This window comes from Gopherus flavomarginatus, chromosome 10, assembly GCF_025201925.1.
Source record: "Gopherus flavomarginatus isolate rGopFla2 chromosome 10, rGopFla2.mat.asm, whole genome shotgun sequence".
In the NCBI taxonomy this organism is placed as follows: Eukaryota; Metazoa; Chordata; order Testudines; family Testudinidae; genus Gopherus; species Gopherus flavomarginatus.
The window spans coordinates 13,652,716-13,678,688 of NC_066626.1; the positions used below are offsets into that span (position 1 = coordinate 13,652,716).

A 25,973-nucleotide genomic window follows, 5' to 3' on the forward strand; every position below is an offset into this window, starting at 1 on the left:
CCTATGTATGGGAGTGACACAGCAAGGACCAGATCTGGGCCCCTTCCCCAAGACCCACACTGCTTCCTCCATTCCACATCCCAGATCTCCGCTGCTCGCTGCATCCCTCCTCCTCAGGGTGGGTGGCAGCTCGACCCGATGTTTCTAGGGTGGGCGACTAGGAGCTCTTCTGGTTGCAGGCGGCCCTCAGGTCTTCTTCTTTTATTGGGGAGGGGCACTCAGGCATGTGGGGGGGCAGGGCCTTGGGCAGAAGAGGCAGGGCCGGCGGGCTAGCCTCCCCAAAGTGGGGATTTGCCGGCTGCCCATGGGCCTGATCCAAAGTCAACAAAATTCAATGGAAAGTCTCCCATCAACTTCAGTGAGCTTTGGCTCAGGCGATCATCACACTTACCATGGTGATTATACTTAGCAGCCAACTGGCTGGTCATGGTGCCTTACGCTATCCCTAGGGCTTGGTACCATCCTTCTGCAGCTCATCTCTTGTCCTGTCATTACGATTCTTTCACATTATGGGAGTAAATCTTGCTCTACATACTCCAGGGAATAAATCACCTTGAAATCAGTGAGCGCTGAGGATGCTCTGCACCTTACAGAGACATCCAGCATGTCTCATGATTGGATTCTCAACACCTTTATATAAACTTGCCAACTGCTCACACACATCAGCACAAATTATCCTTTGATACTGATGCTTTTCATTCGTATTTATAAATAAGCATGCAAAGGACCAAGCCAGATATTTTCAGGTTTTCCAAGGAAAGTCCCTTCTTTTGTACACAGATAAACTCTTCTCCAAAAGCCTTCATAAATGCGGTTTACTTCTCCCACTGAAATAAGGCGCTTTAAACATGCAGGTGTTTTTGTTTGCTTTTGGTTTTTGTCCCATAGGCATTGTTGAAAACAACCGACATAACAGTAACTCATGGATCATTTAAGTCTATTTCGAAAGCTCTCTGCAATGAGGAAATCACACCCTTGTTTTTTGAATCTTTGCTGCCTGATTTTGGAGCTCCAAAAAGACCTAGTTCTTCTACCCAGGATGAAAATGTACAGAAAATAATGAGGAAATATGGCATTCCCCAGGATTCCAGTGAGTTTGCTGCAAAACATGCACCACAAGAGAAAACACATTCTCAGAGAATGCAGTTAGACTTAAATAGAAGGTTAAAAAATTGCCTGGGCTAGATTCTGTTCTCTTTTGCACTAATTATAAACTGGTATAACTCAGTTTACTTCAGTGGAGCTTCCCTTATTCATAATGAGAATATGAATGAATATTTCTCATTATTCCCCCTTCCCCTGAGCTGGTTGAAATTTTTCAGACAAAACTTTCCATTTGAACAATTGCTTTTATTTTCAATGAAAATGTTGTGAAAAACTGTGTTGACATTTTAAAAATTGTTCATTACTTTTTCCCTTGCATCTTTCTGATGCCATTATCTAAAATCGGGTGACAATTTTTTGGTTATTGAAAAATCTGGGTTTTGCTCAAGCAAATGTTCTTTCCATGGGTTCATTTCTAACCTTGAGAAGCAATTGGAAAAAAATCTTGACATTTTTTGCAATTTTTTTTAAAAAGTTTTGAAGTTCTAGCCCCTGCAGGTTTAGCAGCACACAAATGCATCAGACCAAACGCTCAGCTGGTTTAAACTGGCTAAGCTGCATTAAAATCAACGGCGCTATGCCAACTTCCACCAGCTGGTTATTGTATCAGTTCTTTGTGGAGCACTGATTGATTGATGATGGAACTATAATGTTTCCGGGTGTAGCAGTTTGTGTGGAAGATGATGTGTTTTTTGTGTGCAAGATGCTGTGTTATATGACAGCTTGGGTCAGGGTATCCCTGCTGCTTCCACAAGTGGAGACGACTTGGAGCTGGCAGATCCTGGTGGAGAAGTGGGGAATGCAGCCTTCACAGCATTGTCCCTCTCTTCCCCCAAACCTGCAGTAGCCCATCTGTGGGAATCGGGCTTCAGAGGCCAGGTGGGAGTCGATGTGGCTGGGGGACACAGCTGCCTTCCACAGCTCTATGGGAACTCATGAAGTCCCTTTTCTCGACATAGGTCTTTCTCCCCTAGACATCTGTCTCTTCCATTTTATGTAACAAAAAAGAGCCATGCATTTGTTTTGAACACAGGCGACAGAAAAATTTTGGAGCTGATCCAAGCGTTCCTGATTAGATCCAGCACTCAAGCTGTTCTAGACCAAACCCTCAACTGGTGCAAATCTGCATAGCTCTGTGGAGCTCTGCTGATTTACACCGGCTAAGGATCTGGCTCACTAAGCTTATGGGTGACTTATTTTCATAAAGCTTAAAAAGGAAAACTCAGGCTTCTGAGAAGAGTAGGGCAGCGGCTTAATGCTTCCTCATCTCCCAATTCCCATGGTGGTCCAGTTTTAGGACTTGACAGGTCAGTGTTTTTATCCTGATGTGTCATTTTTTCCAGCTGCACTGACATTATTAGCTCCTCCTAGTTCACAAAACTCCATTTAACCTTAAAGCAGAAAAAGCTCTGCTAGAACAATGAGAATCTTGCTGTCTTGATTTCAGCAACAGGAGAGCTTGGGGTGGATTAGTTCTGTCAAGAGGTATTACACCAGTCAGCGCAGAGAGGGTTATGTAGACATATATTGGACACAGCAACAAAAATACTCGTGGGAACTGTCGTGCGTCTACTTTATTTGTGCTATTTGTTGTTTTGTTTGCCTTGCAGCGCCATTCTGCTTATCATTTTATCTGGATTTGGTTAGTACCTCTACTGGAGCTTTAATATGGTCTTTCCTTAAGCCTATGCTGTTTGGGAAGATTCTGTATACACCAGACACCCCAGAAACTCGAGCAATCATGGAAAAGGTATGATGTTGTGAATACTAAGAGGAGCTCTGGTCAAGCAAATCCCAATGACGGGGCTTCTTGTTGGGTCTCCAGTGCAGGCTGTTTTTTTGGAGAAGCAGCAGAATTCTGCTTTCTGCCTGCACTGGAAGTGTTAGACTTGGTTGATAACCCCCTGGGGGAAAACTGAATCTTGAAGCATTACTACAGAACATAGCTGATGTGATCTCAAACTGGGAGTAATCTAAGGCTTCTAAGACACTCTGAGATGAAAGAAGAGTGTAGATCAGTCATCAGCAAAGAATTGTTTAATGCATTTAAATTCAAAATGGGAGCGAGGTACCGACTGTGGGGTGTTGGTTGGGACCAACTGAAATTATGGAAGCTGGATCATAATTTTGCAAGTATTCAGAGCTGGAGATTTGCTTTGGACCCATCGCTGATTGGGTCATCCCTAGAAATACTGAGGTTAGATAAGCTTGCAAGTCCTTCGGAACTTGTCTCCAGTGCACTGTAGCTTTGTATTTCTGTTTGTGGGAAGGCACTGCAGAGAGAATCCCGATCTCTAAGAAACAAAACTACAAATTGAAAGGCAGCAAATTTAAACTGAGGAAAGAGAAGCATGGCTTCACGCAATGCACAGCCTCTGGGGCTTTTCGAGACAAGCTATCACTGAGGCCAAGAGCTTAGCAAGATTACAAAAGGGACTGGACATTTAGACAGATAACAAGAATATCCAGAATTATATTAGAAAGAATGTAAAAAAAAACAATGGTGAAACCCTGTGTCCATTGAAATCAATGACATAACTTCCATCGACTTCAATGGGGCCAGGCTTTAACCCCAAGAGTTTTGGAAGTGATGTAGACACTCACTCCTCAAGGCGTAAACCAACCTCTAGTGAATGGGGGTAGGAAAAATATTTCCCTGTGCTCAGGTTATCCCATAACTATCTACTTCATGGGGTTTCTTGTACCTTAATCTGAAGCAGTTGTTGCTGGCCACAGTCAGAGACAGAATGTGGGACTGGGCGGACCCCAGGTCTCATATAATCTGGCAATTCCTATGGTTTACGGGTCCATTGAAAAAGAAGATTGTTAAAGAGGCAGTGACAATTGAAATCTACCACTTTGTGAATGTGGCAGGCAAATACTTTCGTTTGCATGATACATCCAAGCAGCGCTGGAAATGTATGGGGCATTACAGGTTTTGGAAGAATTTCTCTGCAAAAGGCCTTAGACCCAAATCACTCCTGGCATAAGCAAAGGAATATCTTCCATTAATGTCAATGGCAGTTGCTCTCCCCTCATCAGGACTGACTTAGGTGCTTCATCACAGCGAAGCGCTGTATAACCCAACAAGAAAACAGAGAGAGTTTTGTGACTGCACTACCTTACTGCTCTGTGCTAACTAGATAAGGAGCTGAGGTCAATAGCCTTTAGTAGCTTCTGAAGGAGTTTTCGGGGAGGAAAATGTTTGATTCTTGATTAACAGAACTGGACTTTTAAGCTTCTCCCGCCAACAAAGCACTGTCTATGCAGGGGGTTAGGTTGGTATAAACGACGTCGTTCAGGAGTGGGGACTTTTCAGACCTCTGAGTGACATAGTTATACTGATATAGCTCTGAAGTTTAGATCAGACCTTAGTCATAATACTTAAGGCCCCAATCCAGCAAAGCATTTAAGCAGGTGCTGAAGTCCAGCCCTGTTTAGGAAAGCCATGAAACATAGGCTAAACCTTAAGCACCTACATGTGACAGAGGCATGTGTTGAAGTTAAAGACATGTTAAAGTTAAGCATGTGCTTAAGCATTCAGCTGAATAGGGATGGACCGCTGAATAGGGGCCTAAAGAAGGAAAAACTTGTTCAATGTCATGGTGAAGCATCATGGTAATATTAATTGAGCTTTTTGTAAACAGGTCAAATGGATTTATTTTATGTGTTTGTTTTTATTTGTTTTTTAAGTCTAATGCAACCCTGAAGCAAATGGCTGATCTAATGCAAAAGTCCCAGGAATGGCTGGACAAGTCACCATTGATCATGAATTCACTGACTACGTTAAACCAAACAATTCCAGTTGTCAAGGTATTATCTCACAGCTAACAGGGTCCCTTTGTCGCTCAAGTAAACAAAAGGCTGGGGGCAGAACCTAGCTGATATAAATTGTTATAGCTCCATTACCGTCCACCAACAATACAAGCACCAAGAGATTTTAAAGGGGCACCTTTTCAGAGCTAACCCCTCCTTCTGAAATGCTTACAATAAGTCCTCTAAAACTTCCAAGTACCAGAGGGGTAGCGTGTTAATCTGGATCTGTAAAAGCAGCAAAGAGTCCTGTGCATGCATCCGACGAAGTGAGTATTCACCCACGAAAGCTCATGCTCCAATACGTCTGTTAGTCTATAAGGTGCCACAGGATTCTTTGCTGCTAAAACTTCCAACACACTGAGGAGAGATGGTTGGCTATACAAAGGGCAGAATTCTCTTAGGTTTGTAAATGCAATTGCCTTCTGCTTGACATAGCAATCAAAGCTGGGTGACTCATTACAAGGCCCATGCCAGCCTGAGATACCAAAGAAGTGGTTCTCCTCAGGAAGCAGAAAAACTGGGGTAATACCTAGTTCTCCTCATTAGAAAAGTGCCTGAGAGCCTAGAGGAGGAACAGATGCCATTCTGCCTTTGTAGCTCAACGAGGAAAAATATTTAAATATCAAGGTAAAACTTCAGACTATCTCCTTGAGGGAAAAGTCACTGCTCAAACCTGGAAAGCTGTAACGCGCCTCCTCTTTCTACTCACTCTCCATGCAGCAACGATTGGCTTCTTTTTGGTTAAGAAGCAGAACACAGCCTGCTATAGAAATGATACCTTGGGAACACAGAATAATTATTAACTGGTCCTGGTGGGAGAAATTCATCACAGTGCAAAGGTCATAGCTAGACTCCTGGAAAATCCAGGATGGTACGTGTGAGAGTCAGAGGTGAAACGTTCTCCACTGAGCAGACTCATTTTTGAAATGAGCTATTAGAGATTCAGCTAAACTAAAACCTGAAGGCCTGAGGCTCATTTACACTCAGGCCTCTGTGTGCTGTGCTCTGTGTAAGGTTCCCTTACAGAGTATGTCCACACAGCATTTTGGAGCCTGCGAGTACGAGCCTCTCAGGAAGGTCGAAAGACTCAGGCTAGCACGGCTCATGCTCTAAAAACAGCTGCACAGACCGGGCTGGACCTTGGGCTCTGAAGCCTAGGGAGAGGGGTGGGTTGGAGATCTCAAGCCACAACATCAAAGCATTGGCTGTGCAGCTATTTTTTGAGTGCTGGGGCAAACCTCACCAACCCCAGCCTGCTGATCTGGGCTGGAAAGCTTGCTCCTGCAGGCTCCAAAACCATAGATACACCACAAGTGGGTAGAAATTACATTTGCACCTACTTTAACATCTCCGTGTCACTAAGGATTCAGGCCTAAGTACTGTCCAGAACCAATCCAATGCCCGGTGACATCAGTGTGAGTGTTTTCCATTGGATCAGGCCCTTAGAGGGCTGTAAGACACCGTCATTGGCTAAAGTTTTCTCATCGTAACTGAAACCAAGTGAAGAGAGGAGGCTCAAGAAGGGCGTAAGGAACATGGAGGGACTCCAAAGGGGATGAATGTCACTCTTGCTCTCTCTGTCATTTGATAGAATACCCTGCAGAATCCATTCGTGCAAGTTTTTATCAAACTCATGGTGAAGCTGGATGCTATCGAACTGCTGAGCCAAATAAATGAACTGGGTAAGTCGCTATTCATGCACCTCCTATTTATATAACAGCTCTTGGACCATCACAACTGCTGCACTGCCTTAGCCCATTGGTGTAACGATTCCTGCTGGCCAGTAGCTGATGCTTTAGTGCCAATCAAACTCATCCATAGTGTATATTTGCAATGCTTCATGCTTTGTGGGGCTGGAAAGATTCCTCCTTCACCCTCTTGAAATATCAGCATATGTCCTGAGCAATGTGGTTTGAGTGCCCACATTATGGATGGATAACACAGATGGGGGAAGAAAGGGAGCATTATGATCCTTGTTTTACAGATGGGAAACTGAGGCATAGAGAGATTAAGTGATCCACCGTTCACAGGAATTCTGTGGCAGATTTTGCCTTGAAGTGCAGTCTCCTCAGTCCCAATCTTGTACCTTAGCCCAGTACCACTCATCCTCTCCATAAATATGTCTTATGTGGCATAGAATCATAGAATGTCAGGGTTGGAAGGGACCTCAGGAGGTCCTCTAGTCCAACCCCCTGCTCAAAGTAGGACCAATCCCCAACTAAATCTAGCCTCACCTTAAAAGCCTCTAAGGAAGAAGATTCCACCACCTCCCTAGGTAACCCATTCCAGTGCTTCACTACCTCCTAGTGAAAAAGTTTTTCCTAATATCTAACTTAAACCTCCCCCACTGCAACTTGAGACCATTACTCCTTGTTCTGTCATCTGGTACCAGTGAGAACAGTCTATGACCTGGGCTACACAGGGGGTCAGACTAGATGATGATAATGGTCATGTTCCAGTACCAGATAAGGCCTGGCTCCAGAGCTTGCATATACACATCTGGTGTGTTCATCATAAGATCCTTTAATGCTCTACCAGGTCTGGCTGAGGTTCCTTTAAATCAATGGTCACTAATTCATTGATTGTGATAGACTGGTCAGTCCTGGAGCCTCAGCCATTCGATCGCAATCTCCAGGCTGCTAAATGTCCAGCGCTGCAGGGGCTCAGGAAGGCTGCCTGCCTGCCACGGCCCCATGCTGCTTCCGCGAGCGGCTGGCTGCTGACTTGTCTCTGTGGCCCCTGGGGGAAAGGTTGGGGTGAGGTGGCTCCGTGTACTGCCCAGAAACCCACCAATGGGAGCTGCGGGAGTGGAGCTTGCAGGTGGGGGCAGCACATGGAGACCCACTGCTGCCCTCCCTCCAGGGGCCACATGCAGAGATGTGCCAGCAGCCAGTCGCTTCCGGGAGCGGCATGGAGCCACAGCAGGCAGGCAGCCTGCCTGAGCCCTGCTGCGCTGACCGGGAGCCAACTGTGCTAAGCACCTCCCAGCAGGAGACTACACCTCGTACCCCCTTCTGGACCCTCACCCCCAACCCAGAGCTCCCTCCCGGACCCTGCACCCCCTCCCACACCCCAACCCCCTGCCCCAGCCCAGAGTCCCCTCCTGCACACAAACTCCCTTCCAGAGCCTGCACCCCTCACCTTCTCCTGCACCCCAACACTCTGCACCAGCCTGGAGCCCCTTCTGCACCAAACTCCCCGCCAGAGCCCACACCCCTCACCCCCTCCTGCCACCCAATCCCCTGCATCAGTCTCAGCCAATGCACACCCCACAGTTGAGAATGTTACACTGATTTGTGACCATCCCTGAAGGATTTTGGATCTATAAACCATAAACGACACTATTAAAAAGTGAAACTCATGAACTGTCCAGTGGATTCTGTGAGATTAGGTGCAGTGTGACCATATGACCCCTGCACCTGAACTCCCTCCCAGAGCTTGCACCCCAACCCCCTGCCCCAGGCTCAGCCTGCAGCCCCTTCCCACACTCTGAACCCCTTTGCCGCAGCCCAGAGCCTGCACCAGCCCTGTCAAAGTGAGTGAGGATGGGGGAGAGTGAGTGACAGAGGAAGGGGGGGAATTGAGTGAGTGAGGAGGGAAAGGGCAAGGCCTTGGGGAAAGGGCAGGGCCTCAGGGAAGGAGCAGGGTAGATCCTGGGTTGATCTTAAGTTCAAAATGTGATCTTGTATGTAAAAAGGTTGGAGACCACTGCTTTAAATGAACACCATGCCACCTAATGGCTGAACAGTGTAATACGGTTTAACTTTCCGTTATAATAATAGTCCCTTCTGGCTTCAAAATCTATGAAAAATAGTCTTAACAATCAAAGGACCTAGTTTAAATGACTCGGATCTTGAATGTTAGTCAAACAGACATTGCAAGAGAATCTTTGCAGTAAATTTTATTAATCCCCTCTGGCCACCAGAGGACACTGTTCAGACATAATTATCCATCCAGATAGTGAATTGGAAGTCTGATGGGAGGTGGTTTTAAAAGTTCACTCACATCAGAACTGGAGTTTTGCTTTAAAGTTTTCAGGTTTCTCAACCCCACCCGCCTCCCTACTCCCTCAGTAGAGTAAAGTAACAGACATTTTAAGAACATAAGAACGGCCATACTGGGTCAGACTAAAGGTCCATCTAGCCCAGCATCCTGTCTTCTGACAGTGGCCAATGCCAAGTGCTCCAGAGGGAATGAACAGAACAGGTAATTATCAAGTGATCCATCCCTTGTCACCCATTCTCAGCTTCTGGCAAACAGAGGCTAGGGACACCATCCCTGCCCATCCTGGCTAATACCATTGATGGACCTATCCTCCATGAACTTATCTAGCTCTTTTTTGAACCCTGTTATAGTCTTGGCCTTCACAACATCCTCTGGCAAGGAGTTCCATGGGTTGACTGTGCATTGTGTGAAAAAATTCTTCATTTGTTAGTTTAAAACCTGTGCTTATTAATTTTATTTGGCGACCGCTAGTTCTTGTGTTATGAGAAGGAATAAATAACACTTCCTTATTTACTTTCTCCGCACCGGTCATGATTTTGTAGATCTCTATCATACCTTCCCTCCCCCCATTCATCTCTTTTCTCAAGCTGAAAAATCCCAGTCTTATTAATCTCTCCTCATATGGAAGATGTTCCATACCGCTAATCATTTTTGTTGCCCTTTTTTGAACCTTTTCCAAATCCAATGTAATTTTTTGAGATGGAGCGACCACATCTGCACGCAATATTCAAGATGTGGGCGTACCATTGAATTTATATAGAGGCAACGTGATATTTTCTGTCTTATTTCCTATCCCTTTTTTAATGATTCCCAACATTCTGTTCGTTCTTTTGACCACCACTGCACACTGAGTGGATGTTTTCAAAGAACTGTCCACAATGCCTCCAACACAGCCCTTGTTTATGCCAGTGGAAGCTGATGTAGATCAGGTGTGAGTTCAGCTCATTGCAACCCATATCAGCACGCTGTGTAGAATGAAATCTGTGAACATAGTCACCCACTGAGTGTCCTAACTACAGCATAACCATCATCCTTGTGGCCGCTGTTCCACCGTAGTTACACTGCATTATGTAGTCACCATGTACAACATCCATAAGACAGCGATACCTTTATTGGCTGCATTATCAGGTCTGATACACACAGTACCATGGCAGACCTACCTCTTACTTGATGGGCTTAGATAAAATAGATGGCGTTCTCTGCTGAGCTAAAACAGATCAGCAGACATGGCGATTACACTGAAAATCACTGGACGTGGAAGGAATGGAGAACACCATACACAGTTTAAAAACCCAGCAGATTAGCAGTAACCTCTGGTTTGAAATGGCCGTCACATTCCATGGTTGGCATTCTCCCAAAGACAAACTAATGAGCGTGTTAAGAATGATTAACCTAAAAATTGGGTCAACCACATGCATTCATTGCCCTGGTAAATGCAGAATAATATTTTATGATTAATGTTTAGTGTGATTGTTTTTTCCATCCTTATTAGCATTAATGGCATAATGAAGTGATGGTTCCTTTGCTTCATTCCCCCTCCCGCAGATGATATAAGGTTGGAATTGCAGAACAACGCCGACATCATCAATCAACTGGACACATTATCTACCCTGGCAGTAAATGTATCCTCCTGTGTGTCGTTTGATCGCATTCAGGTGGCAAAAACCAAAGAGGAGCTGGAAATGGTAGCTAAAGACCTTTTTTTGAGGAACGAACTTTTTGGAAGTAAGTGCCGTGTCCAGTTACCGAAATGCCCATGTAATTAATGAATTAACCCTTTTTACTGTGCTATCATATGCAGTAGCCAAAGTGCAGTTCATGAGTAAAGTACTATACATAGAGTACTATATTAGGAAGACAATAGGTCCCTGCAAACAATGCTCATCCTGCAATCTTCAGCCAGTCAGCCATGACATATTGCATGGCCATGCCTCCTTATCACAGATGAGAGTGGGCTACAATCTGCTCCTTTTCATGCAGACTAGGTGTAGGTAGCCCTTGGTATCCTGGCAAGGTGCCAATATGGTCTTCTGTTGAGCACCTTGGGAACCCTTTGGTGAATCTCCAGGATACAGAGCTGTCCTCCAGATAGGCCGGTAGAGGAAAAGGGATATGTAAAGCAAGTAATATGAAGAGACCACACCTTTCTTTAGCAGATCATAATGTTCTTGAAATGCTTTAATGAAACCAAATAGCCCATTATTGTAGGAGACTTATACTGGCAGATGAGAACTGCATTCATAAAAGTCAGATGAATTTAGCCCATTAACTTTTGGCTATCATATCAAGTAGGGAAAACGAAAGGATCTTGTGTGTCCTTGGTTTAGTTTTTAAAAGTATCGGAATGTGAGCTCAGGACTTTCTTGAAAGTCCCATAAACTGTTCTTTTTTAATATCCCATAATTCAGCCACCATTAAAAACATCACCCTTATCAACAGAAACTTTACTAACCTTGATAATGTGATGTATCAGTAGTTATTAAAACTGATTTCCTGTAAATCTATCATACATGAGATTTGATACTCTGTATATGGAATATTTATATTTTTTCTAGTCAGGTTAGATCTAAGACCAAGGTTTTCCAAAAGTGACTAGTGTTTTGGGGTACCTCTAATACTGAGTGCTGACGTAGGAACAACTTAAAAGGATCTGTTTTTCAGAGGGTGGGTTCTCAGCACCCAGAATCGCCAGGCGGTTTTGGAAATGTCAGCATAAACAACAGCTAACTGTTGAGCAACAACAGCTAACTCTACTTTGACATGCTTGATAGTGATGACAAACTGCATAACCACCTGAGCAGTAGGTTCTTTAGTTAAAAGACTATTAGGTTTTAATATGGAAAGGGGTTATAAAAATGAGAAGTTCAGATTTGATACTTACACGTGGCACTATCCTACTGCAATCATTCTTGACTGAAAAATAAACTTCACTTTGTTTTCTCAAGGTGTCATTTTCAAGCTACCACCAAGAAGTAGCAGACAGAGGAGAGCAACTCCCAGCAGTGTCTCCCTTCCTCCACTGGTGAATTATACCATCCGAATGAGCAGCAGGATTTCCCAAACGACGAATAGGATCAGGGAGAGGATCTGGACCGTGGGCCCACATAATTCAGCCTCGCAGAGTCAGATCTACAGCCGAGCCTTTATCTATATCCAGGACAGTATCGAGAGAGCAATCATTGAGCTGCAGACGGGAAAGAGTCCAGAGGAAATCGCTGTTCAAGTCCAGGCCACTCCCTACCCTTGCTACAATAAGGATATGTAAGTCCATGAGCTTTTAGTCGTTTAAACCAAAACAATCATAGAATCCTAGAGCTGTAGGGCTGGGTGGGACCTCAGGAAGCCAGCAAGTCCATACCCTTACACTGAGGCAGGATCAAGTAAACCTAGACCATCACTGAGAGGTGTTTGTCTACAGCGTTCGTAAAATCATCCGGTCATGGGGATTTCACAGCCTTCCTTGGGAACCTGTTCCAAAGCTTAACTACTCTTATAGCTAGAATTTTTTTCCCTAATATCTAACCTAAATCTCCCTTGCTGTGGATTAAGCCATTACTTCTTCTCAACGACAATGACTTGCAGAACATGGTATACATTAGCAGGATAATTACAATGGTCTTGGCCTATTCCAGTAGATGTATAAATGCAGATAGTAGGTTAGGGCTGGGAAACTCATCTATTGAGAAACAAAAACTCCCTAAATTTATGAGCCTAAATATGAGCTTTAAGTTACTTGATATTATTTCAAGTTGCAGTATTTATTATTTGTTCCAGCAATTCCAGTTTAGACACAGTTCAGAGTATGCAGTTCTGCTATATATGCCTCTCTCTCAGGTGCTGCAAGAGCTATAGAGGAGATGAGGTTGTAACCCTCCTCTCACTGTGACATTCCCCTCTGATGTTATCCGGACCAATGATCTGCTAGGTCACTCCAATCCTTGAATCTGGGAGCCAGCCTTACCCTGCTCTGTTCTGAGATCCCTCATTCCTGGGCTCTTTACGCACAATGTCTGGCATGTAAACTGTTCCTTGGATTGTGCAACCGAATGACACTAGCCAGTATCTTTGGTCCCAGACACAACCCCAGTAACCTCCATCTTGCAGTGTCCAGTTATGCCCGCTGGACACTGCAAGCTTATATGAGTTCATCAATTTAACAAAGAAATTGATATGTACTAGGCTTGTTATCCCAGAGGGAGTCTCTGACAGTCTTCAAACCAAACACACTCTTCAGGCAGAATAAACAAATGGATTTATTAACTACAAAGTTAGATTTTAAGTGATTATTAGTCAAATCATAACAAGTCAGATTTGGTCAAATAAAATAAAAGCAAAACGCATTCTAAGCCGATCTTAATACTTTCAGTGTCCTTGTAAACTTAGATGCTTCTCACCACAGGCTGGCTGGTTGCCCTTCAGTTGCTTGGTGGTGACGTCTGTAGATGGAGGTGGAAGAGGGAGGAAGAGCATGGCAAATGTCTCTTCCTTTTATCATGTTCTTTCTTCCCTCTTGGCTTTGCTCCCTCCTCCCCCCCGCCCCGAGTCAGATGAGCATTACCTCATCGCAGTCCAAAACTGACTCACTCCAGAGTCCAACAAATCCTTTGTTGTTGCCTAGGCCAATGTCCTTTGTTCCTGTGAGGCTGGGCTGGGTTTGTCCCATATATGCCCTGATGAGGTGTGAACTGCCCCTCTGCTTCTCGAGAGTTTTTGCCTGGGCTTGCTTTAATCCATGAGGACACATTTTCAACCTCATAACTATATACATGAAATTACAACCTATAACATTATTATAACAATGATTACTATAATGTTACCATAACAACAATGGTCAGTGAATCATGATCCTTCCGAAGACACCTGATATGAGAACTTATGCATTGGATACCATGCAATCATTTTACAAGGATGAACATGAGGGTTCTGGGGTTTTCCCCGAGGTACAGAATATCACATCCTAAATATGAGCTTTAAGTTACTTGATATTACTTCAAGTCTCAGTATTTGTTGTTTGTTATAAGCAATTCCAGTTTCAACACAGTTCTAGTGTGCAGTTCTGCTATATATGCCTCTTTCCCAGGTGCTGCAAGAGCTATAGAGGAGATGAGATTGTAACCCTTCTCTTAACAATGATGAGGAAAGACAGATGAGATTCCATTGCACTGAGCTGTCAGGATTAACTGCCTGTTACACCAAGTGGTGCAGTATGAATGGTGTATGAACCAGAATGAGTCTTGATAAACAGACTGGCACAGGAGTAAGGAGTTTTGGATTCTGATCACCTTGAGCCAGATCTCAGCTGGTGTAAATCAGCATAACTCAGCTAACTTCAATACAGCCAAACCATTTTATACCAGCTGAGGATCTGGCCTCTGGGTGTGACAGTTATGATAAGAAATGGAATCCTGGGATTGTGATCTCTCAAATTATTGCAGGAACCAGAGGCAGCAGCCAAGCTGGGTAAAAGCATGTGTGAAAAGCCATTTTCAATGTATTTTAAAGCAGTGAGGGTTGTTCAGTGTGGGATGTTGGCTTGGACAATCATTCTACAGAGGACAGTATAACTGACTCCACTCGGGCCAACCAAAAGGTTTGAATGGGGTTAGGCAGGGCTGGTGTCCCTAGCCTCCGTTTGTCAGAAGCTGGGAATGGGCGACAGGGGATGATGGATCACTTGATGATTACCTGTTCTGTTCATTCCCTCTGGGGCACTAGGCATTGGCCACTGTCAGAAGACAGGATACTGGGCTAGATGGACCGTTGGTCTGACCCAGTATGGCCGTTCTTAATGCAGAACATTTCATACTAAAAGCATGAGTTTGTACCACATGAGCTAAAAAACAAGCTGCAATCTGTAAGATATTAACTTTATATGTTGAGAGAGAGAAAGAGAGAGAGAGAGAGAGAGAGTTGTATTCTAAATGAAGGTTACAATAAGATAATTCACATGCAAATGGTCTGCCTCCTTCTTGTGACCGTGAAGTGGTCAGGAATAGCTCAGACAAAATGTCAATTATTTACAGCAAAAATATGGATTTTTATTGTTAAATCATTATGTACTCTGATGAACTGTTTCCTGGAGCACTTAGTATTGAGTTGTACGCTGCTTTTCTCGAATTCTTGCTGCCAAGAAAACAACTCACGTTCACAATTCCCTTTCCCCCACCTGGAAAATTCAGGAGATGCCATTTCATTCAATTATTAAAATACTCAGGAGCTGTGGAATGACACTGCAAAAGAAGCTGTTATAAAGTCAACATTCATCAACTGCTACCACTCAGTTACCATTTTACAGGCAAAGTTGTGGCAATCTCATATGTCATTGTACCGTAACATTTGGAAACTGCTGAAATTTGGAGACCTGGTTGACGTTCTTTTTAGTTCAAAAATGCAGTTTTATTGAAATCAAAACATTTCATAAAAATGTGTTGATTTTTATGACATCTTTGAGTTTTAAACTAAAACAATTCAGAACAAAATTATTTTTTTATTTTGTTTGAAATAGTTTCGTTTGAGACTTTTTGCAGAAATAGTATTGGCTTTTTTCATCAGAAAGGGAACATGCTGTATGTTCATTAAAATTAATCTACTGTGGAAAAACAATCTGTTAATAATCTTGTTTTCAAATACAGTAGGTTCAATTTACTACCACTACTACTTCCTTTTGACTGGAAGGAAAGTCTGCTGGCTAAAGCGTATGAATGGGGGTCATGAAACATGGATTCTAATGCCGGTTCTCTCACAGTCTGACACTGGGCAAGACACTCAGGCCACAGTTTTCAAATGTGGATGTCAGGTTAGGCACCTGAATCCATAAGAAGACAAGGAAATAAGCAGTCTGATTTTCAGAAATGGTAACCATCTGCTGACTGTATTGACTAACTTCATTCGGAGTCATGAATTCCCAGCACTTTGGATTTAGGTGACTAACTTTAGGCATACAATTTTGAAAATGTTGGCCTTAATCTCTCTGTGCGGCAGTTTCCCCAGCTGTAAAATCCCACTAATAAAACTTACTTATATGACAGCAGGGTAAAAAGGGTTAATTCATTAATATTTTTAAACTGTTTGGAGTTTCTTGGCTGGAAGATCGTATGTAAGTGCAAAATACCCTTTTTCTAATATTAATTATACTCTGCATTTAAAAACGTGAGCATGGTTTTCCTCTGCAGGGAGTATTAGTTTGAAAAGTATATTCAGCATAAATCCCTAATCTAGCATATTTTCTGTTCAGCTAAATCCTGCATTTGCCTTTTACAGGTTCTTAAGCAGTGTGACCTACTCTCTTCCATTTGCTCTGATGGCTGCCTGGTCACTGTTTATAGCTGCTTTTGTGAAAAAGCTTGTTCAAGAGAAAGATCTAAGGCTTTATGAGGTACATTAATGAAATTATGACTAGATTTTCTATCAAGAATGTAGCAGATAGATGATGTGACACTGACTGGAGCGGCACAAATGTTGAAAGCCCTGTTATCACTGTGTAAAATGCACATGTTAAACATGTAAATGTATGGACTCAGTGACATGAATTAATCATAGTTGAGGGGAAATCACTTACTTTGTTAAAATGAGAGCTGGGGGCTGACTAGCATTTTGGCAAATAAACCAACTCTTCTGCTGTGTGTGTTTCCATTTGGGTGGGTGGGGATGACAAGTTGTCGATGTGTTATTAGTGGTTTTATGCAGTGAGGGATGGGGGACAGCTATGTGAAATGTTCAACTCCAACCTAAAACCAACTGACACACAGCCGGGGTTCAGGTTTCAGACCTGTGTTTCTGAACTTGCTGCAATGGTTTGCTGGAACTGCTCTGTTTCTGTAAACTATCTTGCAAAGCTTTTGTCATCTTGATTCTTCAGGAAAGGTCACTCAGGGCAATCTAGTCATATAAATCTCATGACTTGTCTCTTGTGTCCCTGATTGGACCCATAGCCCATGTGATGAGGAGGGTTTGGCAAACTCAGCAGACACAATGTTCCCTGGGTATCTAAAAGAGAGGCTGAAACAGGGGCAGGCCCCCAGCCAGTAGAATGCCCCGGGCGTCGTATTTTATGTCATCTCTAGTGAAAGGGAGTTCTTCGCTCATTGCCCCTACCAGAGGGAAAATAATGCATTGAAAGCAAAGTGATGCTCTTTTCCCTGCCATAATTTAATTGGATTTTCAAAGTGAACATGTACGACAGCCTTAAGAGCCAAAGGGCTTTTGCAAGCCTAACCCTCAGCAATCAACAAGAACTCAGACAGATCTGTTCCTGTTACCATTCCCATGGAAACAGCTGCTGGATCACCAAAAAATGTCTTAAACTAATGGACACTTACAAACATTGAAGGAAATTTAATGAGCTTTTTTTTAAAAAAAAAACAACCCAAACCAATTAATTGATTGATCTAATTGATCGCAGCTTATTCTGATGCCTTTTTCACAGGAACCAAAGTAGCAGCAGGCTTGTTAGAAATGTAACCAATCACATCAGTTCCAGAAGAGAGCTGTGAATGTGGTTTCTCTTGCAGCACATAATATTCTTAGGCTCCCAAAGCCGAGAGGGCCAGATTCACAGCTTATGTAAATGAGCCTTTGTTGCAGCTGTGTCTATTTACACCAGGAGGCTTGGGATTTCTAGTGTTAGGTAAGTGGGAAATGGGGAAATTGACTTTTTCTTTTACAATGAGATCATTGATTGAGATTTTAAAAGTGTCTTTGCAGTGAAACCACTCACTGGTCTTTAAAAATATACTCAATGTTTTAGAAAAGCAACAAATACGGTTATACTAGAGGTAAATATTAGTATTTGCGTTCGATTTTGGGGGCCATATACACCTTCCGGGACATGGCACTCTTGTATTGGACTGTTCTGCAAACATAGGATGGTCTGAAGATGCAAATTTGCTAGGCTACCCTGGTTTATAAGTAAAGCCTATGCCAAAATCAGAGTGGACATGCTCTAATTCCATGCACTATCCAGAGTGTGAGAAGAGAATGTTAAAGTATTTCAGTGCCAAGTATATAATCAGAAATATCTCGTAATAAACAGCTGTCCGTTTTCTGCCTTCCTTTCCACAGTACATGAAGATGATGGGTGTTAACTCCAGCAGCCATTTCATTGCCTGGTTCATTGAAAGCGCCACCTTCCTTCTAATCACAATCACGTTTCTCATCATTATACTGAAAGCTGGCAACATCCTGCCCAAAATCAATGTGGTGATCCTGTTTCTATACCTCATGGACTACAGCCTCTCCATCATAGCCATGTGCTACCTCATCAGTGTCTTCTTCAACAACACCAACATTGCTGCCTTGGTTGGCAGCCTTATCTACAGCCTCACCTTTTCTCCCTTCATTGTGCTGCTGGTAATTGAGAATCATTTGAGCTTCTCAGTGAAGAGTCTGCTCGTAAGTTTTTTTTTTTCTCATTAAAATAAAGGGGCAGGAGTGTTTGGTAGCAGACATTTGCTTCTGGGGCTCCCGAGGGTCGCAAATGAATGTGAGCTAGGTGGCTTCATTCTACACTCTGTTTATGGACATCACCAAGCCACTGCAGAACGTGACACAAAGTAGACTTCTCCGTGACTGGCAGGTTCTGATCAAGAGCTACCCACGGCTAGAATAGAAAGGCTGTTATGGATAGAAACGAGGGGCTCTGGCAGAGCTTTAAGGGAAGGTTTCTGACTTCATTACACCTGGTGCTGCCAATTCTTTAATTGCACAAACCTTCGATTCCCCTTAACATAGTAATGAAAACAGAACTCAAGAATTATAACGTAATGCTTGCGCCAAAAGAGAAAAAACAGGATGATCAGATACCCGTTCCTTTCTTAACTGAGATATGGAATGAAAGGACGTAGCAGGAGGGGCAAAACATCTCACTGACTAACCCATCTCTGTCCTGCAATGGAAACCTCAGATCCTGCACTCCATTCAGATCCTACAATGTAAAGCAGTTACACCCAAATCTTCAAATGCATTTAGGCTCCCAACGTCCACTGATCCCAATTCAGATTGGGAGTCTAAATACCTCTGAGGATCTGGGCCTTAGTGTCATTGTGGCATTCAGGAGTACCTTTCTCATTGCCTGGACTGTATAAAGTACAAGGCATTAGTCTCATAAGTAAAAACCTCCTCCTGGAGAAAAACATTTCTCTGGAATCATAGATGTTTAGGTTCCAAAAGTCAAATTCATTGCTTGCATAAGCAAATATAAATCCACAGAATTCAGTGGATTAGTTTTGCCCCATGCTTCAAGTAATTCTGACTGCCTGATTAACTTGCAAAGTTGCAATTTTTCAAAAAAAATGTATTAGCCAAAATCCTCTATTGCTTGAGATATCTAACTATCTGCTTGCTTAAGATATCTAACTATCTGATTTTTATGTACAAATGCATGTTTTTACACAAAGAAGCAACTGCATGTGCAAAATGATAGAGGCAATTTTAGAGACCACCACTGAAAATTTTGTCAATGATGTGTTTGATCCAGTGCTCACTGAAGTCAGGGGAAAGATTTGCATCCACATCTCTGGCCACTGGATCCGGCCCAGTGAAGGTTTTTTTGTGAATTCTTCAGTAATTTGTTTTCCAATTTGATCCACAGAGCCTGTTGTCCCCAACTGCATTCAGTTATGCAAGTCAGTACATTGCTCGTTATGAGGAACAGGGCATAGGTATGTAGGGCACATATAAAACTAAGTTTTGCTCCTTCATGACTGTGATACTTCATCAACATATTTCACAATATATTCTTTATATCTTTACTTCAGGCCTGCAATGGGACAATATGTATAGCTCACCAATGACTGGCGACAATACTTCTTTTGGCTGGATGTGCTGGCTAATTCTGATAGACTCTTTCATCTATTTCATCCTGGGCTGGTACATTAGGAATGTTTTCCCAGGTAAGAATGCAAAATATTACAAGTGACTGCCACACAGTCTCTCTTGAAAATTATAAATCAGCCCTGGAGGATTCCAGAATTCATTGGAGTGGGTAGATCTGTATTTGGTGGCACCCTACACTTGTGGATCACGGAGGCATGATTTGCTTTTTAATTTTATGTGACACAAAGTCATAACTTAGGAGGTGTCCCTGGGTTCCAGTTGTGACTGGGGATCTGAAGGGAGTAATGAAACTGTGACAGGGTGACACAGTCTAGAAAGGGTTAGGGGGTCTCTGCCGGTCACATGACTAGGTGGGCTATATAGGAAGCTGGGCTGGGGAAGGCTGTATACTCTTTCCCCCTGGCTGATGGAAGCAAGGGAAAAGCCTTTGGGGATGTTGCCAGCATTTGTCAGTGGAGTTGTTTTATTTTGTGTCCTACGTCTCTTTTCATTTCACACAGTAACTCATGCTCTGAGGCAAGGGGCTTTAAAGGACTTGGGTGTGGTGTTTGTTTTCCTTCCCTGGCTGGTGAAATGATCTATCAGTGCACAGACACCTACAGTGGTCCTGGGCAGAAAAGTAAAGGTCTCCTTCGTCTGACTATGAAATTACCAAGGATAGTATATTACCCAATATTTCCTACTATGCAATCAGAGAAAAATCCTCTATAGGAGTTACCAATAGTACACAGGGGCATCAAGGCAAAAATAATCTCCTTCAGACTTTATTTTTGCTATTCGTCAGTGCGCAGTCACAGCTAGCACTTTCTATAAGATGCCCACGATCAAGTACTTTAATTTGTTTCTTTCCTTCTTTTGTCTTTGGTTTATGGTTGCAGGAAAATATGGCATGGCTGCCCCATGGTATTTCCCATTGCTCCCATCCTACTGGGCCGAACGCTACGGTTACATACCATTATGGAATGAGAAAAGATGCAGTCTCCTCTTCACCAAACTCTTGCTAAGGAAAGAGGCTGCATTCACCAATAAGATGTGTACGTACATCCTAGAATTGTTAATGATGGTAATCCAAGCAAGAGCTATATGAAGCTAGGTTTACAAAGGGGGTCGCCATGTCGTGTGTAGGCAATGTTTGTCCAGAGGACACGCTTAACAAGTTCATTCCTGTACTAGAGATAGTGCTGGTTGCCAAACTGGTAGCCCAGTTTTTAAATGTAAGGGATATCTCTGAAACCCAGTGGTGGCTCCAGGCTTCAGCGCTCCAAGCGCATGCCTGGGGCAGCACACCGGGGGTGGGTGTCCTGCCGGTTGCCGTGAGGGCGGCAGTCAGGATGCCTTCGGTGGCTTTCCTGCAGGAGGTCGCCGGTCCTGCGGATTTGGTGGCAATTCGGCAGCGGGTACGTCGAAGCTGCGGGACCGGCAGATCTCCCGCAGGCAAGCCACCGAAGGCTGCTTGACTGCCTTGCTTGAGGCTGCAAAAAAGCTAGTGCTGCCCCTGCTGAAACCTTTCCTTATCTAGAACCAGAATGTCCTTGTTAAATACACCTGCTCTACCATGTCTATGTGCAGACTGAACACTGGCACATGCAATCTTAGAAGTGTGCAGTTACCTAGTTTGGGCAGGCAAATGCAGATTTGCCTTTGGCAAAAGGGGTGCATGTATTTAAAAGCTTGCTAGGTTTACCTAAGATACAGAAATATGGGTTGCTTGGTATTTTTAGTGTGCCCTATGCTTGTTTTAGGGAATACCTTAAATTCTGCAAAGTTGAGCTAATATTATTTAGTTAACTACAGGCCTAATGAAAAACCGCTTCCCTTGGCTTCAGCGGGTGATGGATCCAATCCCACAACTGCTCTCAAACCATAGTGCTTACTGCCTTGAGAAATCGTATGAAAACCAGTGGGACTGTTCTCACTCTTCTTTGTAGCAAGTGTTTTCAGGATCAGGACCTAAGATGCTATGTCAGACAAAGGATTAAGGGTGGCAGGACATAATTCCATATCTGTTTCTTTTAATCAGTTTGTAACATAAACTCCTTTAGTTTGTCTTCTTCAGAAGCATCTGAGCTCAGAGCCAGGATCTGCTGAGTTTTAGTCCTCACTGTTACTCTCCCTGGGGCCTAGGGCAAGTCACTTCACCTCTTTGTAAGGCTGCATCTACACTAAAGACCTTACAACAGCACAGTTGTATCGCTGCAGCTTGCTCCAGTGTCTGGCGTCCCATGCAGCCACTTTATGCCAATGGCAGAGAGCTTCATTAATTCAATATATAATTGAATTAAACCACCTCCAATGAGCGGCGGTAGCTGTATTGGTGGGAAAGCATCTCCCACCGACACAGCTCTGTGCACATAGGTGCTCCTGTCGGTGAAACTTATGTTGGCCTACAATGTTTTTTTCACACCCCGACCGATAAAAGTTTTACCAACCAAAATGCTAGTGTAAACGCAGCCTCAGTTTCCTTGTGTGTAAAATGTGGTTAACACTGTAACCCTTCCCTACCTTCCTGACAGGGGTGTTGAACAAACTGTTTGATTAGTGAAGATGGGTTAAACACTTCATGCTTATAAAATGCTTCTCGTGTTCATAGGGTGCTTATTATTTCAAATAATGGCTTTTTATAAGAGGAACAGGAATAGCAGCAGCTAAAATAATGAGAGTACAACGCAGACAGTTAAATTAGCATCATTATTACTACTAATGATAATAATTAATTTTTACAAAGAAGTGCCTAGAGGCCTCAACCATGATTGCACCCCCACCCCCAGCGAGGCCGAATGAGAGACAGGCTTTGTCCTAAGGAGCTCACCCTTCAAACAGACAAGAAAACAAAGGGGGTGGGGGGAAGCAGAGGCACAGCAAGTGAAAGTGTCTTGAGCAAGGTCATGCACAGGTCGGTCATCAAACCATGAATAGAGCCCAGGGATCTTGTCTCGCAGTTAAGTGCCCTACCCACTCGACACACCCTCCCTCCTCAGACTGATGTGTATTTATTGAGCATTATTTGCGTTAGGTAGCATGGGAGGCACGGGCAGGGGGCCACTTATGACCGGATTCATTTGTACTGGTATGTGTTGTTATAAGCTGTAGAGAGGCAAGGTGAGTGAGGTAATATCTTTTGCTGGAACAACTTCTGGTGGTGAGAAAGAGAATCTTTCGAGCCTCACAGAGCTCTTTTTTGGGTCTGGGAAATGTAGTCCAAGTGTCACAGCTAAACACAAGGTGGAACAGATTGTTTAACATAAGTAGTTAACACACATTTCCAGGGGCCATTCAAGGTGAAATGGCCCATTGGCAACCCTCCAGTCATAGGGAGGAAAGGAAAGGGTGTGAGGGAAAGGCAGCTTGCTGGGAGGTGAGGGGGTGCATGGATTATAGATTGTTGTAATAAGCCATAAATCCATTAGTGGCTCTGTTCAGCCCGTGGATTTTAGTGTCTAGCAAAGTTATGAATGTAGACACCCAGGCTCGTCCTTTGAAGCTGCTGTGCAGGTTTCCTTTGAGGACGAGGACTGAGAGGTCCGATATGGAGTGATCATTTTGTGAGAAATGTTCAGCCCAGGTGACAGGGTGCTTTTGTCTTTTATCATTTTCCTGTGAGAGTTCATTGGAGAGTGCAGTGACTGTCTGGTTTCAACCACATCGTTGGTGTTGGGGCATTTAGTGCACTGGATGAGGTACACCACACACTGTGATAGGCACGTGTAGGACCCATGGACCTTGAAAGGTGAGTTGTGGGAGGCTATTGATCATTGTAGCAGTGGAGCTGTGTCTGCAGGTTTTGCATCTGTTGTTCTGGCAGGGTCTGGTGCCGCTTTGAGTTGCTGTGTCCTGGTCTGTGGGGAGCTTGCTTCTAATGATGAGTTTTTGAGAGGCTCGGGGTCTTTTGAAGGCCAGAAGAGGGGGTTCAGGAAAGTTGTCTTTTAAGATGTGGTCACCATCTAGTAGGGATTGTCTGGGTTCCAGTATGGGGTGATAGGACCAAATGTGGCTACAACACCGCACACTATAATGGACGTTTTAAGCTGTAGGAAGTTAGAGGGAGAAATATTGGAAAGTTCAAAAACGATGCAAATACCAGGAAATGTTCCCAAGTTTTCAGCTGACAAGAACATACTTTTTTTATTGTTTTTTATAAAAAGCCCTATACCTTTTCGCGACAAAAAGGTCCATAGCCTCATATATAAAGTCATCAGTTATCTCTACTGATTCTTTTTTAGATGTCAAAAGTGCCCTTCCTCCTAACCTCGAGCCTGAACCCCCCAACCTCACTGTGGGAGTCTCTCTTCATGGAATAACAAAGACCTATGGCTCTAAAGCTGCAGTTGAGAACCTCAGCCTGAACTTCTATGAAGAAAACATCACTTCCTTGCTGGGGCACAATGGAGCTGGAAAAACAACGACAATGTATGTCTCTTTTGTAGTATGGTTATTTGATACTGCATCAAATGGGTCTGTTCACTAGTGCGGGCGAGTGAAAGAACAAATGGGAGTTCTCAGTGTTATAAGGGCTGGATAAGATGTCTTCTTTGATTTGGTCTTTTTGTAATTATCTTATATTGGTGTACCTTGCTCTTCGTCCGTCCCCTCTTATAGATAAGGGTGTCTTTCTACTTTGGAGTCTGACACTACTGGTTAAGAACATTTTAACAGGGGAAAGTGATCTCTCCTGATATTGAGAAAACAGAATGAAAAGCCATAATAGTCATTGGATGCTTCCTAATCTAATGGAATTCCTGTAATATTACACAGCACAACAGTGGCTGCAAGTTCAATGGCATTTTGGTGCCCATAGCAACTTGCTCCCAAAAGCGGTGGTTGATTGGCTTGTATCCCAGGCTGCAGCAGTATTGAGAAGAAGCTTAATGGCTGCATATTCAGATGAAAAGCAAATGAGTCTGCTGGGCTGGGAAGAGCAATGGGATGATCTATTGGCCTTTCAGTTCTGCCAGGTTTGCATGTTTTCATTATTAGGATTTTTAAATAACGAATCTGAAAACAGACCTGTAGGACTAGATTCCCCCTGCATCCAAGCTGTGCTCAGCAGTGTCATGGGATGATGTGCCCCCAGGGGAACTGTTTACACCTCTGGAGCTGTGAGCTGGTCTATGCAGAATCCAGGTGTGAGTAAAAGCAGCAGGGGTTAGAACAGCCTGAGGAACCATACATGACAACAAGAGCAATGTAGCACAATGGAACTCCACACCACAATTGACATTCATCTGGCTCCCCAAACATGCTGGACTAGGATGGAGTCTGACTGTTCCAGGAGAAGCTCCATCAGTCACACAGGTATCTGGGGTAGAGTGTATGAAACCCATAGTTCTCCACTGTAAGCCCATCTCTCTGGAGTCCTATGCTGCAGCCTTAACAGAAGGCCCTCCTTCCTCCCTTCCACAGCACCCCAGCGATAGGCTGGAACTGAAGCACAGCATAACAAACCATGCTACAACTGAAAGGCCCAGGAATGAGTAACATGTAGGCGTTACCCAGGCAGTACATTAAGCTGATAAGTAAAGTTACCCCAAGGAGGACTGAACCCACAAAGGCAGACACACGTTATGATTCAGCAGATTACAAATTCATCCTGTATCCTCTGAGAAGCTCACAGAGAGAGAGAGATGGTGTGAGAGTAATCGTAGTGACTTCCTGGAACTTGACAGCGGGGGCAAATTCTGACGGGGATGAGTAGGGGGGTCACAGGTTCCTTTCTTTTCCTTTTTAAAATGCAATTAAGGGAGGGTTTGGAGTCCCAAGGGAATGAAGAGCTCTTGTGCAGGGCTTAGCAGCAGCTGGGATGGCCAAGGGGCAGCTTGAGGTTTTCATTGTAGATATATTGTCTGGTTGTCTACGGTTTGCACGTTTTCTTGCTGAGAATGGCAGTGAACTCAGTGAACTCTCACTTTCAAAGCCAGTGTGGTTACCAGCAATTTGAAGGTCACTAGATAGTGCAGCTAAAACTCTTTAAAATTTAGAGTGATCTTCACAATATGTTTTTTCAGTAACTAAACAGCAGCTTGGGGTCCATATTTATCTAAGTGTGGGGTAAGCCTGGTGGCCTGATGGCAGAGTAATGTGCTTCCACAAAGAGGATCTGAGTTCAGAACCTGAACTTTGGCCCCTCGACTCTGAGCCAGCAGCCCCTAAGTATGTTGCTGGTATAAAATAATCCTTTTATGGGCTCCCCTGCAATCTCGGAGACAAAGAAGCAGAGT

The 25,973-nt window shown here is 43.7% G+C and overlaps 1 protein-coding gene across 1 annotated transcript in view; it reads left to right on the forward strand.

Annotated features, from left to right (window-relative positions):
* The window catches only part of ABCA12 (ATP binding cassette subfamily A member 12), a 97,420-nt gene that overhangs the window by 10,561 nt on the left and 60,886 nt on the right, over window positions 1-25,973 (forward strand). Inside the window, exons 9-20 of the mRNA XM_050916073.1 lie at window positions 889-1,090; window positions 2,715-2,854; window positions 4,798-4,917; window positions 6,512-6,602; window positions 10,471-10,650; window positions 11,871-12,186; window positions 16,186-16,300; window positions 17,986-18,315; window positions 19,514-19,583; window positions 19,680-19,814; window positions 20,637-20,792; window positions 23,979-24,165. Of these exons, the coding sequence (XP_050772030.1) occupies window positions 889-1,090; window positions 2,715-2,854; window positions 4,798-4,917; window positions 6,512-6,602; window positions 10,471-10,650; window positions 11,871-12,186; window positions 16,186-16,300; window positions 17,986-18,315; window positions 19,514-19,583; window positions 19,680-19,814; window positions 20,637-20,792; window positions 23,979-24,165 (2,042 nt within the window). The remainder of the gene's footprint in view (window positions 1-888; window positions 1,091-2,714; window positions 2,855-4,797; window positions 4,918-6,511; window positions 6,603-10,470; window positions 10,651-11,870; window positions 12,187-16,185; window positions 16,301-17,985; window positions 18,316-19,513; window positions 19,584-19,679; window positions 19,815-20,636; window positions 20,793-23,978; window positions 24,166-25,973) is intronic.